The 17,198-nt window shown below is 33.8% G+C and overlaps 1 protein-coding gene and 1 non-coding gene across 2 annotated transcripts; both read left to right on the top strand.

The window, feature by feature from the left end:
* The first annotated feature begins 1,376 nt into the window (after positions 1-1,376).
* Positions 1,377-1,448, top strand: TRNAD-GUC (transfer RNA aspartic acid (anticodon GUC)). Its single transcript has one exon. It is a non-coding gene; the product is annotated as a tRNA-Asp (tRNA).
* A 12,899-nt stretch (positions 1,449-14,347) lies between these two features.
* Positions 14,348-15,445, top strand: LOC125829564 (F-box protein At1g30790-like). The gene has a single exon (XM_049508778.1). It carries the CDS (start codon positions 14,348-14,350, stop codon positions 15,443-15,445), a length of 1,098 nt encoding a protein of 365 aa, XP_049364735.1.
* Positions 15,446-17,198: the final 1,753 nt, after the last annotated feature.

The raw sequence follows: 17,198 nt of genomic DNA, 5'->3' as shown, positions 1-17,198 counted from the left end.
GATTATATCATAAATCACTATTAATGTTGGTAAAAATATATGGCTGTTGCAACGTCTATTTTTAACCAAAATAAATTGTTTTTAATGTATTTTATGACATTCACTCCTACGCTTTAATTTCTATTCCTTTGAGAGAGAAAATGATCAAAATGGTCCTTAATGTATGTGCTTTGATTCCATTTGGTCCTTAATGTATGGACTTGATGGAAATGGTCCTTTATGTATCATAAATTGTGATCAATTTGGTCCTTAACCCTAAAATTTTAATGGCAGCGATTATTTAAAAAAAAATTAATTAAAATCGCTACACGTGGAGCGATTTCCCATTATTTTTTAAGCAGTCCTCGCCTCGGAAATTTTTTTTTTAAAAAAATTTAAACTTTTTTAAGAAAATGGCTGCTATAGCAGCTATTTCTATTTTTTAAACGCTGTTGGGGCAGCGTTGTTAAAAAAATAATTCACAGCAACAATTTAAAGAAAAAAGAATTTTTTTTTGGACCGGCAGCGATTTTTATGTTTTTTAAAGGAGTAACAACGTCAATTTTGTCAGAAGAAAATCGCTCCGTCAGGAGCGATTTTGCCCTTTTGGTTAAAAAAAATTGATGTGCAATTTTGGAATTTTTGGAAACAGGGGAAGGAAAGTCTTGAACGAGCGCATCTTTTACATATTCCGTGTATTTTGACGGTAAAAATAAAATAAAATATTAATTTTAGAGTTAAGGACCAAATTGATCACAATTTATGATACATAAAGGACCATTTCCATCAAGTCCATACATTAAGGACCAAATGGAATCAAAGCCATACATTAAGGATCATTTTGATCATTTTCTCCCTTTGAGACGTTGGCAGCTCATTTTCCTTTGCATATATAATCTTGTTTATGTAATATTGAGAAGGAAGAAGTGGAAAAATCAAGAGAGCTAAACTTATAATATTGCTTTCCCTATTTTATTGTGTTGAGTTTTCTTTCAATTGAATTTTTGTTAGTTTCTGACTCTTAATTTTATATTAAAAGAGTATGTTGAATCCTAGGAGATACACCTATATGGAGTGAGATATCCCTAAAGACAGTGTCCTTTTGACACGCCTCAATCTATTATAATTTCTACAAGTGTTCATGAGAAGGTGTTTTCGATAAGTTTCTAACAATAAGTTGGTAAGTTGAATGGAACATACTATAAGTTGTAAATTTGTCCATTCCAAAATGATAATATAGCTCCCCTTTTTAAAACAAATTGTTGATGATAATAAATTTCTTTTGATATTTGGGAAGTGAAAGGGACAAATATTATAAGACTGAGGAACAAAATACTAATGAAAATATAGATCTTTGTACTAACAATTAGATAATGTCCTTCACAAATAACAACAAGGTCGTTGTAGTATAGTGGTAAGTATTCCCGCCTGTCACGCGGGTGACCCGGGTTCGATCCCCGGCAGCGGCGTTTATTTTTTATGGCTTATTTTTTTTATATAGAGAGAAGTATTAAAAACACCCCAAACTTGACACGAATTATTGGTTTCATCCCTAAACTATTGATAGGCTTAAAAACACCCCTATACTTGATGAACTAAGCTTAAATACATCCCTCTCGTGCCACATGACATAGCAAGTGATTACACTGTCTTTAAGAGTGAAAAGTTAAAAAAGAAAATGCCACATCAGATTTTTTATTTTTATTTTTAATTTTTTCCTTCATTTTTTAATTACCAACAGCTATAATACCCTTCTTTTTCCTATTTAACTTCTCCTCCATTAAAACTGACCTCAAAACAAGATTCAAAAAAATTTTTCACTCTTTTTTAACTGTTTAATTTCATTTGCTATAATATTCTTTCTCTTCCTATTGTGTTCACGACCCGTCATCATATTTACATCTTCATCTTTCATGTGTTTTCCTTTTTAGTTGTTATCTGCAAATGTGCAACTCACCACATTACAACAATATCAATTTCAAAGTCGCGCTTTCATTAAGAAGTTTGAAGACAAAGACAATGCTTAGTAGGCGTTTAGGTGTTTGGCCATGCGATATCATATCACGATATGGTATCGTGAGATGGAATCAGCGTTTGGACATGTAATTTTACGCTGATTTCATCTCATGATTCCATATCATGAGATGTAATTTCATATTCTCCAAAAATCATGATATGGAATTATATGGGAATTCCATATCATGATTTGAGATATTTTAATACAAAAATTGATCCATGAGTTTATATTTTGTTAAAACAACCCACATTTATATCTACTAACCATTTATTTCATATGTAAATAAAATTTATAATCACATCATTACTTTTAAAAAATTATTATTCTCACCGACATAAAATTTATTATTCTCACCAACATATAGTCACTTTAACTCACACCAACCGATTGTTGAGTAATAAATTTGTTCTGTTCATTTACTCCAACACTTAATTTATTACTTCTACCGTTTTGTATTTATTACAACTATAGTTATATCTATTTGAACATGGAGTGAAAAGTCTTCTCTTCATTTACTCTAATAAATTGATATGAAAGTTAGGTTGGATAGGCTTAAATGCATAATTATTTATACTCAACCATAAAATCTTGAAGAGCACTTGTAGAACCAACGTCACAATTTCCATTTCCGCCACATGGTAACTTTAAATTACATCCTTAGAATAAATATTATTTATTTACACAAAGTTGTCTCATTTACGTCACATATGCTTTTAGTAATTCTTTATAAAATGTTTGTTGATAGATAAATATTATGTTGTTGATGTTCGTTTTCGAAACACAAAAGGATTTTTAGCTCCATACAAAGGACTACACTATCATTTGCAAGATTACCGAGGAAGTGAAAGAGAACCTCAAAATGCCAAAGAACTGTTTAATCTGCGCAATGTGATTGAACGGACTTTTGGAGCTTGGAAAAATAAATTTAGAATACTGAAACAAGGCATGAACCATTATGATATTGATACACAAGTGAAAATTGTCATAGCTTGTGCAGTGTTACATAATTATTTGCGAGAATGCCAAAGTACTGATGAAATATTTATGGTCTATGAGCATGAAATATAGTTGTGGATGATATTGGCCAACAAATGACTCAAAGTAACAATACTGGTTCGTCTTCTCGGTCACATGATCGAGAAATGCAAGTTCAAAATGAGGAAATTGTCCGTACTATGTGGGAGGATTATATTAAAGACTAGTACACTACAATTTATGTTCAATCTTTTTTTTTAAAGTTAGTTGAAACAATTATTTAAGTTAAATTAAAGTTAGATGAAACAATTACTTAAGTGGAGAGCAAATAACTTTGTAATAATTTATTATGCGATTTTATAAATTTTTGTTTATTTAATAAGATTGAATAAACAATTGGGGCTATTTTAATAGTTTTACAACTTATGAGATTTTTATTTTTGTGAGAAAATATACAACACAAAAATTATATATCGCGTGTCCAAACAAAACTTCAATTTCATCTCATGATTCCATATCATGATACCATATCGCATGGCCAAACGGGCCTTAGTGTATTTCTGTATTAATAATTAAGAGAAAATAAATGTTAAATTTACAGTGTACATAACTAAAACAATACTGAAAAATAATAAATAAAGTAACTGAATATAGTAACTAAAAAAACAGTTAAATGGTGGGTCATGAACACAACAGGAAGAGCAGAATATTATAGCATATGAAATTGAGCAATTAAAAAAGAGTGGAATTTTTATTTAATCTTGTTTTGAGGTCAATTTTAATGGAGGAGAAGTTAAATAGGAAGAAGGGTATTGTAGCGGTTAATAACTAAAAATAGTTATGATGAAAGCGTCTTTCCGGTTGAAAGAATCTGCAATAGTGCTTCTGAATGAATTAAAAGTTTCGTGAGCTTCTGTAATAGTTTATATTTTGTTAAAATAACTACACTTCCATTTATATCTACTAACCATTTATTTCATATGTAAATAAAATAAATAATCACATTATTACTTTTAAAATTTATTATTCTCACCAACATAAAATTTATTATTACTTTAAATTTGGTGAATATAAGTGATAAAGTAGGAATTGATTTGGTGAATACAAATAAGAACAGAGAGAGTAATAATACTTTTTTGTTTTTTCATAATAAAAAAAAAACTTCTCTTTCAGCTATATATGAAAATGTTTAAAGCAATTTAATATGAAAAAGACCAAATTTGGTGATGTATGTTTGATAATCACTACTTCCAGTATGTTTAATTTTAGCACAAAATCAATACACTGAAAATGTGTAATTGCACAAAAGTGAAACAAGGCATGAACCATATTATATTGACACACAAGTGAAAAATTATCATAACTTGTACAATGTTACATGATTATTTGCGAGAATATCAAAGGAGTTATGGTCTATGAGCATAAAAATATAGTTGCGAATGATATTGACCAACAAATGACTAAAAGTAACAATGTTGGTTCGTCTTCTCGATCATATGATCGAGAAATGTAAGTTGAGACGTTAATTGAGAAAATGTTGGGGAAAATTAATGTTTGCACATCTAGATTCCTATCATATGTGGGGAGGGGGAGGCTACAACTGCTCAAAAGTGTGTTGTAAACCACAAGTCGTGGGAGGATGTTGCACAACTAAATATAATGAATGTTGCACAATAGAATAGGGTTGCTATATGCAAACTATTATGGAATGTGTGTGGGAAAAAGAGAAGCTTTGGGTTATAGATTTTCAAATCTAAAGGATCCATTTGAGTTATAGATTTTCAAAAATCCGAGCAAGGAGCTAGAGTGAATTCAACTATATATACTCTAAAGCTTGGTTCTGGCGACGACAATGGAGATCAACAAACACTATATATAAACGCCAACTAAAGAACGTACAGAGGCATGCAAATTAGACAAAAGGAAAAAAATTGTTGATGCATTTGAAAACTTTTCTCTTGTTGTTTTTATAATTGTATTCTTCAATTCGTTTCAACAATCAACTACTAGAGAGGAGCATATTTGAGCTTTTTCCCAAAAATATATTAGTAAGTGTTGAAAAAATGATTCTAATATCTCACAAAAGAAGTATTGATATTATATATTATCTATATCTATTCTATTAAATGAGTGCTAATATCTTTTTGATCATATCATAAATCAATATTAAAGTTGGTAAAGATATATGGCTGTTGCAACGTGTATATTTATATCTATACTTTAATTTCTATTCCTTTGAAACGTTGGCAGCTCATTTTCCTATGCATATATAATCTTGTTTAGGTATAATATTGAGAAGGAAGAAGTGGAATAATCAGAAAGCTAAACTTATATTATTTTCCATTTTATTATGATGAGTTTTCTATCTATTGAATCTTTGTTAGTTTTTGCCTCTTGATTTTAATTTATACTAGAAAAGCTTATTGAATTTTGAGTGATACACCTATATCGGGTGAAATATCCTTAAGGACAATGCCCTTTGACATGCTTCAAGCTATGAGAATTTCAACAAGTGTTCGTGAAAAGATATTTCCCGTAAGATTTCCAACAATAAGTTGGTAAGCTGAATGGAACATACTATAAGTTGTAAATTTGTCCATTCCAAAATGATAATATAGTTCCCCTTTTTAAAAAAAAAATGTTTGATGTAAAACTTTAGAACAAAAGAACAATATAAAGAGGAAGACAAGAAGATATAAGACAAAAGGAACAATATAAAATAACTTTCTTTCTTTCAAGTGTTCACTAAATTTCAAGTGTATGCAATATGATCCCTTATGTCACGGACTTAGAGTTCTCACTAATGTTCCGTGCGGCACTTGACAACTTATTCACGAATCTTTCACGATCTTGTAAGCTCAAGTAAGCCCTTTGAAGCTAGATCGCTAAGAGAATGTAAAGAAAGACTTAGAAAGATTTGGAAAGTTTGGAAGAAGGCTTTGTATTAGCTTGGAAGATTGCTACACTTTGTTGGATGCCTTACAAATGAATGCCCCTTCTATTTATACTACAACCTAGGGGTAAAAGTGCACTTAAAAATTACTTGGCAAGTCCCTACAATATTCACACTTTGGTCCCATTCTAGAATTCTTACAAATTCTAGGAAATTCTAAAGCTTTCTTGAAAATTCTCTAGGGAGTTCTAGAGTGTTCTACTAACCTCCCCACATCTCTAGATTTTTCTCTTTTATTCCGGTGCCAAATTTGAACTATGAAGTGGCGGGACATAACACTCTCCCCCACCTATTGATGCGACGACTGCATCACATCACCGCTGCATAGGCATCTGAGTCTTGTGCATGCGCGACCATTAGTCCATTGACTCTATCAAGGCCCTCATGCAACTCCTTTAACATTTTCTTTATCCCTTCTAGCTCGGTCTTATGTTCTACCTCCTTCCTATGAGGCAAGCGCATTGGCGGCTTATTTGGCATCACGATATTGTTCTCCTTCCTAGTGCATGGTGGCAAGGACCCTTTAGCACTATTGTCTTCTTTCAAACTTGCAATGGTGGCTACGAATGTTGACTCCTTCTTCTTAAGGCTTATCTCGAGCTGCACGGCCGTTAGTCAGACTTGTCCTTCCGTTTTCGGTGCCTTAACCAGGGGAACCATGTATGATCCTCCTTGCTTCATGACTAAGAGTTGTTGGAGGTATGGATCGATCACAACGTGTCACTGCTAGAAGAACTCTTGCCCAAGAATTATGTCAAAGAGATCTAAAGGAGCGACAGTGAAGTTGGTCTTACCTTGCCACTCGCCTAGCGCGATGCTTACTCTATGCGCGACTCCGCTCACGTGAGTCGGTGGTGCATTGATCATCCTGAGTTGAACGTTACTTGAACTGTAACTCAGCCCCAACCTTATCGCTGCCATCTTGGTCATGATATTGGCCTCTACACCCGTGTCGACCATAGCACGAGCGGGTCTTCCATTGATCGTAATGTCAACATATTGCGCACCATATTCTTTCGGCTTCCCTGGTTACTTGGTAATAGCTCCACATATTCCTATCAAGGTCAACTTCATCATCTCTGCGTCTTGTTTTTGCTCATGTGCCTCTTTCTCCTTTCCCTCCGGCAGGATAGCACCAAGGCTCTTCAGTTCGAGGCACCTTGCATAGCCGTGCGGCCCACCGCATATGTAGCAATCGTTCCTCTTGGTAGGCTTTGTCTTTTTCTCCGTGTCGCCATGACATCCAGACTTCTTGCCATCGGACCTATAGGTATCATGATTCTTGGGACGTGGCCGCTACTCCTCGACTTTGCCACGATCTTCCCCACCGTGGTCATGACTACCTCTCACTGGCTTTGTTGGGCTTTTCATGCCTGAAGTATGTCAAAGTTTCGGCCTGCGTGATGGCTTCATCGATAGTCCTGACCTGTCGGCGTTCCAAGTCTGTCCTGCCCTAATTTTGCTGCCTATCCATGAAGTGGAACAACATAACATCATCTATGAGGTTAGGAATCCGAAGTGTGAGGGTGGTGAACTCCTTCACAAATGCGCGTATGCTGCCCGTTTGCTTCAACTCCCTAAACTTGCGCTTCACGTCATAGATGACATTGTTAGGGAAGAAAGTCTTTTTGAACTCTACTTGGAATTACTCCTAAGTGTTGATGGTGCAAAGTCCCTTCCCTAATTCCAACTTTTTACGCCTCCACCATAGCACGTCCATCTACGAAAGGTACAACACAGCGGTGTTTATCTTACTATCATCACTCTTCACCCTAGTGCACTTGAAGTAATTCTCCAAATGCCAAAGGAAATTCTCTAGCTCTTGCGCGTCGCATTTGCCTTTGAACATAGGTGTCTTGGGAGCCTCGACCTTGGCCTCCCTATCTTGATCGGATAAAGACGATCCTTCAACTTCCACGCCCTCTTTGAGTGCTTTCATCTCGGCCTTCATGGTCTCAATCGTGCTCAACACCTCGATGAGCCGACACTCCAAGGAAGTGATAGCCTCCTTCATCTCAAGCTCGGCCCACTGACGTCCCTCCAACTCCTTACGGATGTTGTCGGTCTTCTCAAGGGTGAAGTCCTCAAGAGTCTTGAACTTGCCATCAGCCACGTTCAAACGCCGACCTAATATCTCCACAACCTTCCTTGTCGTTTCAACCCTTGCGATCCACTCATTTCCAACGGTGACGTCAATGGCTTCCTCGCCAAGTTCATCGTCACTTGCTTTGGTGGTCAAAGGTGGATGAGATGTTAGTGCCTCTCTTGGTGTGGGGTCGAGCAATATTTCCTCATTACCCTTTTGGTGCTTCTTTCCCTTGCGGTTCTTCTTTCCTCTCTCCAGACGTACGTTGGTGGTGCTAGTGGTGTTTACGTCTCCTTCGTTAGCCATTCCCTTAGTACAAACCTTTGCTCTGATACCACGTTGTCACGGACTTAGAGTTCTCACTAATGTTCTGTGCGGCACTTAAAAACTTACTCACAAATCTTTCACGATCTTGTTAGCTCAAGTAAGCCCTTTAAAGCTAGATCGCTAAGAGAATGTAAAGAAAGACTTAGAAAGATTTGGAAAGTTTGGAAGAAAGCTTTGTATTAGCTTGGAAGATTGCTACACTTTGTTGGATGCCTTACAAATGAATGTCCCATCTATTTATACTACAACTTAGGGGCTAAAGTGTAATTAAAAATTACTTGGCAAGTCCCTATAATATTTACACTTTGGTCCCATTTTGTAGAGAATTCTAGAGCTTTCTTGGAAATTCTCTAAGGAGTTCTAGAGTGTTCTACTAACCTCCCCACAACTCTAGATTCTTCACCCTTATTCCGGTGTCGAATTTGAACTGTGAAGTGGCGGGACATGACACTTATGCCTCTATTTATAGTTTAACATATATAGAGTAATACAAAAGATTAGTCATAAATATGACATTAACATGAATATAATGGAGGAGGTTATGAAAGTGAAAGGTTACAAGAATATTGGTTATAAAGGTGGAGGTTATCTTCATAATGAGGGAAGTAATGGAGATAATTAGTCATAGTAACTTCTTAGTGTAGTGGATATCCATACCATAATATTTTATAACATTCCCTCCCCCTTGGATGTCCATAGATAGTGTGCCTCATTAAAACCTTACTAGGAAAAAATTCTGTGGGAGAAAATCGTAGTGAAGAAAAAGAGTACACATATCTTTTAATACGCTTTGAATGTAGCCTCGTTAAAAACCTTACCACGAAAATCCAATTGGGTTAAAACCACAGCTAAGGAAAAGTGTACAACACGTATTTTTCTCCCCTTTGTAAAATTTTTACTTGATATCTCGGAGACGATGCATCCAATCTTATATCACAACTTCTCAAATATTGATGTTGGCAATCCTTAGTGAATAAGTTTACAAGATTATAACTTGAACATGTCTTTGAACGTCTATCTCACCATTTTGTTGAAGATCACGTGTGAATTTTTTTTGGTGAAATATCTTTTGTCTAATCCCCTTTGATTGTATCCTCCCTTCAATTGAGCTATATATTATTTTTGTATATGGTGGCTGGAATATCCTTTTCCAAAGAAAAATCATATATTTTATGAATGTGATAGATCATGATTCCAACCAAACACCTTTCCAACTTACTTCATAAATCAATATTATTTATGTATGATAAGAAGAAGTGGTTGCTAATGTTTGATTCTTTGAATGCCAAGATATTGTTGTGACTCCATGTGTAAACAAATAGCTCATTTGCGATTGAGCTTTATGCGGATCAAATAAATATTCTGCATCTACATAATCAAATCATTTTTTACTCAGAGATTGATCATTTCAATTTTATTGAAGTTCATCTTTTCTTCTTAAAGAAAATAACACATCCTCTATGTGTTGAGTCACTTGCTTTGTTAGTTTCTTGGCATAACTGGAATGATAATATGACAATCTTTTCACATAACTTTCATTATGTATATCAAATAATCTTCTAGCATTTGCATAATCAGCAATTTGTAAGTGCACCAATTGCACTAATACATGATAATTTTCAATCATTTTCATGAGATCAAAAAGATTCTTTCTCTGTGTTAAGCAATTTCAGAACCATTGAGTACTCAATGGAATTGCTTTAAAACCTTTTAGATCCTTCAAGAATTTTCATATAACCTTCATCGTCTAGTTAGACATACCTATTCAAGTATTTCATCTATTGCTCGACTAAAACAAGTCTCATTGCATCTACCACTGGAGAAAATATCTACATTTAATAATGTCAGGACTTTTGCAAAACTCTTTATGTCCCGAGGCACAAACTGCACTTTATACTTACGGTTATAGTTTTGTACAATGAATCATATATACCACACTAACATTATATTTTGATATATGAACTATAAGTTCAAAAACATCACTTTTTAAGTGAAACAAAATATACTTGAATAGTACATTTTATTTGGCCAATCTTTATCTGTCCACATTATATGACAGATTTGAATTCAAGATCCTTGTAACCATTTATAGCATTGAGTGCTACTTCATATCAAAGATACCATCGACGGTCATTTGACTCGATTCCAATATGACATAACTTATTGAGATCTCTTCATTTTTCATCATTTCAGGTACCTGAACCTTCGTCAAGGTTTTATGAAGTGTAATGTCGTAGTGCTCTTTCAAAGCACTTACCTCATTATCATGACCATTTTGATAATTTGCTTCTCTCCTTTCTCAAGGAGCTTTATGATTGGAATCGATTGGTCTATCACTCTTCTGGCGCACTATAGACTATGTCCTTTAAGGACTATTTATTGAAACATTTGCAGCTGAATTAATATATTGGGTCAACAAATACATCTGGCAAATTATTTGCAACATTTTGCAAATGAATTATCTCTTGAACTTCAAGTTCACTTTTTTTTAACGAGGATCTAGATAATTCATCCCAGACATAATTTTCATCTGCTAAACATATCTCCCTCTAATGTTAGAAAATCTAACATTTACCCCTAACCTCACTTGGAGATCCATCTTTGTACGTGGTGGAGCAATAAAATCATATGTCCACACATCAAATTTTTAGATGAAAATTATTTGGTTCCTGACCTTGAACCAATTGTGATGGGAGAACGTTGTTGGCTTGATGCATACATGTTAAATAAACTCATCTCATACTAAATTTCATTTGAGAGATTTGCTTTCTTAATCAAAGGTCTAGGTATAATTGGAGGCATACAATTTATGCTAAACCAACCATCATTGTGAACATAATTTTATAGTTTGAAAATGTGCTCTTAATTTAATAATTCGAGCAAACAACCCTATAAAAATCAATATGTAAGTTGATACAAATGCACATGTGACCATACCATAGATGCATCTATAAAATCATAATAGTAAACGGTCCATATGGCAGGTGAACGGGCCCATATTCACCTTTCTATATGTTCCAAATAATTCCAGGGGATACATTCCAACCATAGTTGATACACTTATCATTTTGTCATGAGAACAAACACCAAAAGAGAATCTTGAAAACATATAGCCACGTGAATTCTCAATTTTTTTGCATCACATTTAAACCGAAATGGCCAATCGATTATGCCAACTGATATTTATTCTAGTAAACTTCGAGTTTACTTTTGCATGTGATTCCTTCATCATGCCCATATTTTTATTCAACAAACAAGAGAAAGACGGGTAACCTTTTATGTAAATATTCATAACTTTCTTTGATTGTAGTAATCTGAAGATATTTAATCTTTCAATAATTTATAGTCTCTAGATAATAAGTTTTTTCAATTCCTCCGAAACTTAAAAAGTTTCATTTGAGACTTACTACAACCTCAATAATATGAACTATTTTTATTTTCTGGATAGTAACAAATTAGTCCTTCCGAAACTATTTTGTCTACTACCACAAATTTAACAACACCATTCTCATGTTGACCATCTCCTTCAAGGAGATAGTTATTATTACTGTCATGGTTAAAATTATTACATGCAAGACTTATTTCTTGACAACCAATGACAAATTTGTGTTGCCACACAACAACATTTATTTTTGGTCATGACCACAACCTTTATAGAAAATAATTATTTCTTTCTTTCGTCCTCCAATAGATCATAATAAAATATACCACAATATTTGTGTATTACTCAAAGTATATGACCAAAATGACCATTTATGTCAAAAAAAATTTAATATCTCAAACCTCCTGTAGAGGTGAGATGTGGCATTTATCCAACCATACATGAACATGTCTTTATCCATACGAACACAAGTCGCATTCTCTTCAAGAAATGACAATAACCATTTGTACATGCTCTATAAGTTTTTATTAGTCATACTTTGACATTATCAAATTTATTTGATCCACCTTAACATCACTCTAAAAGTACTCAATGTACTACCACTTTGTATTTCATTATTTTGATGAAGGATTTGCAAAACTTTCAAATTGGGTTGCACCAATCCAATGTGGCCAATAACCTTTCATACCACTTTGATGGCCAAAAATTACCTTCACATTTGAAGGACCATCTTAAGAACCCATAATGTTCTTCCTTTTAATTACCACAATTGACCATTAACATTTTACCACACTCATATTCATACATTTAACCACTTGTCATTTTCAGACACATTATATTTTGCTACCACATTCACATAAGAGAATGGAGCAAATCAATTGGACAAATTTCTTGACTTTATCAAAAGCATATCAATTTGCTCAGTCATCATTATATCATCATTATATAATGTTGGGACTTGAACCCAACATCTTACCCATAAGAAGACATTTTAGGTCATTATTTGTTGGGACCCAACCCAATATTTTATTATCATGATGCCCTAGGACTCTCACCCGATGTATTACCCTCTTGGTGCGATAAGACTTGAATCCTTCGTTTTACCCTCAATCAATGACATAATAAGCCAAATATAATAGGACTGACCATTGAGCCTTAAAAAAATATTGCCACTTTGTGATTAACATGCACAAATAAATATAGAACAAAAGAAACACAATAAAAATATTCTCAACAAAGTATGTACTAATATCTTAACTTGTCAAGGCAGAGAGTTACATATAGCATTATATTATACTATGTTTGGTGCACAATAATTAAGCTAGTGAATAATAGTTATGAATCAAAGAATCAATAGCACACTAAGAAAATAATAATTCCAATTACACTAAAATAAAACTGCTCACTACCACCACCTCCTTTTCAATTTCCATGTGAACCCAAAATATTTCACACACAAAAATAAATTAAATTAAATTAAATTAAAAGCTTATGTAATAACCAAAATAGTGAGTATAATCATAAATAAAATATAAAATAAGTTTCACATACAAAAGAAAGTATATATAGTCATAGGTGAAAAAATAACAATAATATTAATCATTCACCTTGTTCACAAGTAAAATATAAAATAAATTCCACAATAATTTACCTTGTTCCTGAGAGAAAAATAAACACAATTTACCTTCTTTTATTTACTTTGCTTAAATCTTTCAATGGTAGAATATTCATGCTGATAACATGTTGTAAAACTTAAGAACAAAAGAACAATATAAAGAGGAAGACAATTAGAAGATATGAGACAAGAGGAATAATATAAAATAATTTCTTTCTTTCAAGTGTTCACCAAATTTCAAGTTTATACAATATGATTCCGTATGCCTTTATTTATAATTTAACATAGAAGCAAACAAAAGATTAGTTATAAACATGACATTAACATGAATATAATGGAGAAGGTTATGGAAGTGAAAGGTTACAAGATTAATGGTCATAAAGATGGAGGTTATCTTCATAATGGAGGAAAGTAATAGAGATAATTAGTCATACATACATCATGGTGTAGTAGATATTCATACCATAATATTTTATAACATTTTTTATCATAATAAATTTCTTTTGATATTTGGGAAGTGAAAAGGACAAATATCATAAGACTAAGGAAAATAATATTTATGTCAACATTTTTGTATATCAATTAAATATTGCCCATCCAATTGAATAGCATGGTTGTTGTAGTATAGTGATAAGTATTCCTTCCAGTCACTTGGGTTCAATCCCTAATGACGATTGTTTTTTGGCTTATTATCACATTCGCCTAGTTTTTTATTTTTCTTTTTAAATATATCCTATTTCTACTAAAAATATTACTATTATAAAACTTAATTTTTATTTTAAATTAACCTCATCATTATTTTTTATTTAGATAACAATATATATATATATATATATATATATATATATATATATATTTAGAAAAACGTACTCTAATAGGAATGTCTCCTAAATAAAATCAACGAAGTATTAAAATTTCGAATTCCTTTTTTGATAAGGAAAGCAAAATAACAGAATTAAAAGGCAAAGGGTTGCTTACTTTTACCAAAATTCTTTGAAACTTTCAGCATGACGATGGAGCCTACCGCACTAATAATATCAATTCCTCGAGATATAATTTTTGATATATTCTCAACCCTTCCTGTCAAGTCGTTAATGCGTTTTAAATCCGTTTCCAAATTTTATAATTCTCTGGTATGCGAATCAGTTTTTGTGGATATACATCAATGTCGTAGTAGGAGTAGAATCAAATACATTGTGCGCCAACGTGCAAAGTTGTACACTATAGAGGCAATGGAAGAAGGAAAAGTCTCTCCTCTTCATATTGATAATTTTTGTGAAAAACTCTTCTACAACTATATAATGTGCGTTAATGGTTTGTTTTGCTGCTCGATGCGCAACGTGGACGGTGTTGCAATTTGCAATCCTAGTACGAAAGTTGTAAGATCTCTTCCCCGCTTGAAAGATTGTCCTAAAATTGATTGTGCTGAGTATTTCTGTTCAATGGGTTTTGATCCAGAAGAAAAGACGTATAAAGTGTTGATGACAATTAACGTATTTGCAAAGCCTACAAGAAATTGGGTTTTTACTTTAGGTAGAGATGAAGAATCATGGAGAGAGATTAAAGGTATTACTGATTTTGTTGGTAAGAATGCAGTTTGTGTTAGTGGAGTTATCTATATGTTGAGTTACAGTAAGCCTAATATATTCGTATTAGGGTTTGATGTTAAAAGTGAAAATTTCAGAATGATCACATTATGGAATTCGTTAGATGAACACATGATAGGTGGGAGTTATAATTATAACATATTAAAAGTGAATGGGAAATTAGCAATCCTTGATAAGAAAATTTGGTACTTGGAAGGCAATTTTGATCTGTGGATTTTAGGAAAAGAAGAATGGGAGAAACATATGATTGAAATTCCAGCAGAACATTGGACAAGTCCAGAATTTAAACGACTAACATTTTGCGGAACTTGTGACAGAGAGATTTTATTCACCAACAAGTTTGCGTCAGGTCAATTCATCTGTTTATGTTACAATGTCACGGAAAAGAGATGGAGAAATTTTGAAATCCAAGGGTTTTCAGAACAGAGTTCGATCAACGAAATTTATTGTTATGATGAAAGCCTCTTTCCAGTTGAAAGAATATGCAATTTGTTTCTGAATTAAAACGTTTCATGAGCTTCTGTAATTGTGTTTATATTCTCCTTATTCATGCCTTAATTAGCATCAGCCTATATTGCCTGAACAGAGTACTGCTGTGAGGGATTTACATATTGTGTTACATTGCAATTCATAGGGCTATGCAGTGCTTTCGTTAAGGGTGTTCAAGATTTATATTACATATTTTTGGATTCGATGTGACTTTCTTAATATTTATGATTAAGAGCTAGAATTGACTTATTTTAGGTGTATTAAAGCCAAAATAATTTCTAAGCACTTTTGGACTGTTTGACTATGTAATGTTCCATTTCTTGTGAAATGCCCATTTTAGCCTTCCTCTGTAGATCGAGTTTGTATGCTTAGTTTGTATTTCGGGAATGGTTGGTGTGCTCCCCGAGGTGATCGAGTGTGTTTTTGGTGATTTGACCTCTCTTGAGTTGAGAATTCAAGATAGAATTGACTTCGGTCAACATTTTGAATTTCGAGTGTCGGATGGGAATTCCATCAGTTTCATCGTGTCTGAAACGTTGAGTTTGAGCTAGAAGAGTGGGTTGTAAGGTTTCCGAGGCCTTGGATTAAGTTTTGGGCGTTTGGGTGAGAAGTTGAGTTTTAAGCCTTAAGAGTGGTCTGGGAGGGTAATTCAATAATTTGACCTCTTTTCAAAAATTTGACGATTTCATTGAGTCTGAAATGTCGATTTTAGTAGGGTAGCATGTCCAATTTATTTTTATCGAATTCTGAATAATTTTCAGAGTCCGACGGAGACTTGGACTTGAGCCTTTTTACTATTTTCTGGTGTCTGGTCACGGGTCCCTTAGCGCGTTCGTGGGAGGAAAGTGCCTGGGCATCGCGTTCGCGGGTGGAATGGTCGCATTCGAGTGTAAAAAGAGCTCCACGATCACGGAGATGTTCCCGCGTTCGCGACCCTGAGTGGCCTACTAGGCCGTGTTTGCAGCACTTGGTCCGTGTTCACAACACTTGGTCCATATTCAGAAATTTATCCCATATTTCATCTTCCACCATTTTTCACTCAGTTGGGAGCTTAGGAGAGGAGATATTTTAGGGGTTTCTTGAGGAGATTTACTTAGGTAAGTGTCTTTATCAATTTCCTCAAATTTTACCTTCCGAACATATCTTTAAATCATGATTTCAGTGTGAGTTTTGGGGTTCCCTTAAGTTTGAATTTGGTATTTTCATGATTTGGAGCTCGTTTCTAGCTTGTTTTCAATGGACTCAACCACGAATTCCTCTTGGCTTGTAGAACTTGATTTTCAACTAAAAAACTAATTTTACCCTTTTAATTTCCGAAGTTATTTTTGGGCTATTTTACTGCCGGCTTCAAATTCTATCAATATGGGTATCATTGGACTCCTTTTGATGAACTCTTTCCATTTTTGATGATTGAGGATCGTTCCAGTGATTGTGTGGTTGAGAAATTGCTCCAATAGAATTGTTTGAGTGAAGTTTCGGTTTGAGGTAGGTTTGGTTATTCCTCTTTTAGACAAAGATGAGCAATTAACCCGTTCTTAGGAAGTCAAATGTGAAATGAGTTGTAGTATGTGTTTTAGAAGTTGGTAAGTGTTGACCTCCCTGTTTTAATTCGTATAATGCCTATTCGTGATTTTTGACATGTGTGGAGACTTGTGTGATGCTATTAATTGTTGTGGGAAGTTTGTGCTATGTGAGTATTGGCCGAGCAAGAGGTTGTGTGACCTATCTTTATAATGATGTGGTGATGCCCGAATTAGGGGATTGAGTT

The sequence above is a fragment of the Solanum verrucosum genome, unplaced genomic scaffold (genome assembly GCF_900185275.1).
Source record: "Solanum verrucosum unplaced genomic scaffold, falcon-dt-bn FXZP01000031.1, whole genome shotgun sequence".
NCBI lineage: Eukaryota > Viridiplantae > Streptophyta > Magnoliopsida > Solanales > Solanaceae > Solanum > Solanum verrucosum.
This window is presented reverse-complemented; position numbering and strand designations above follow the sequence as displayed.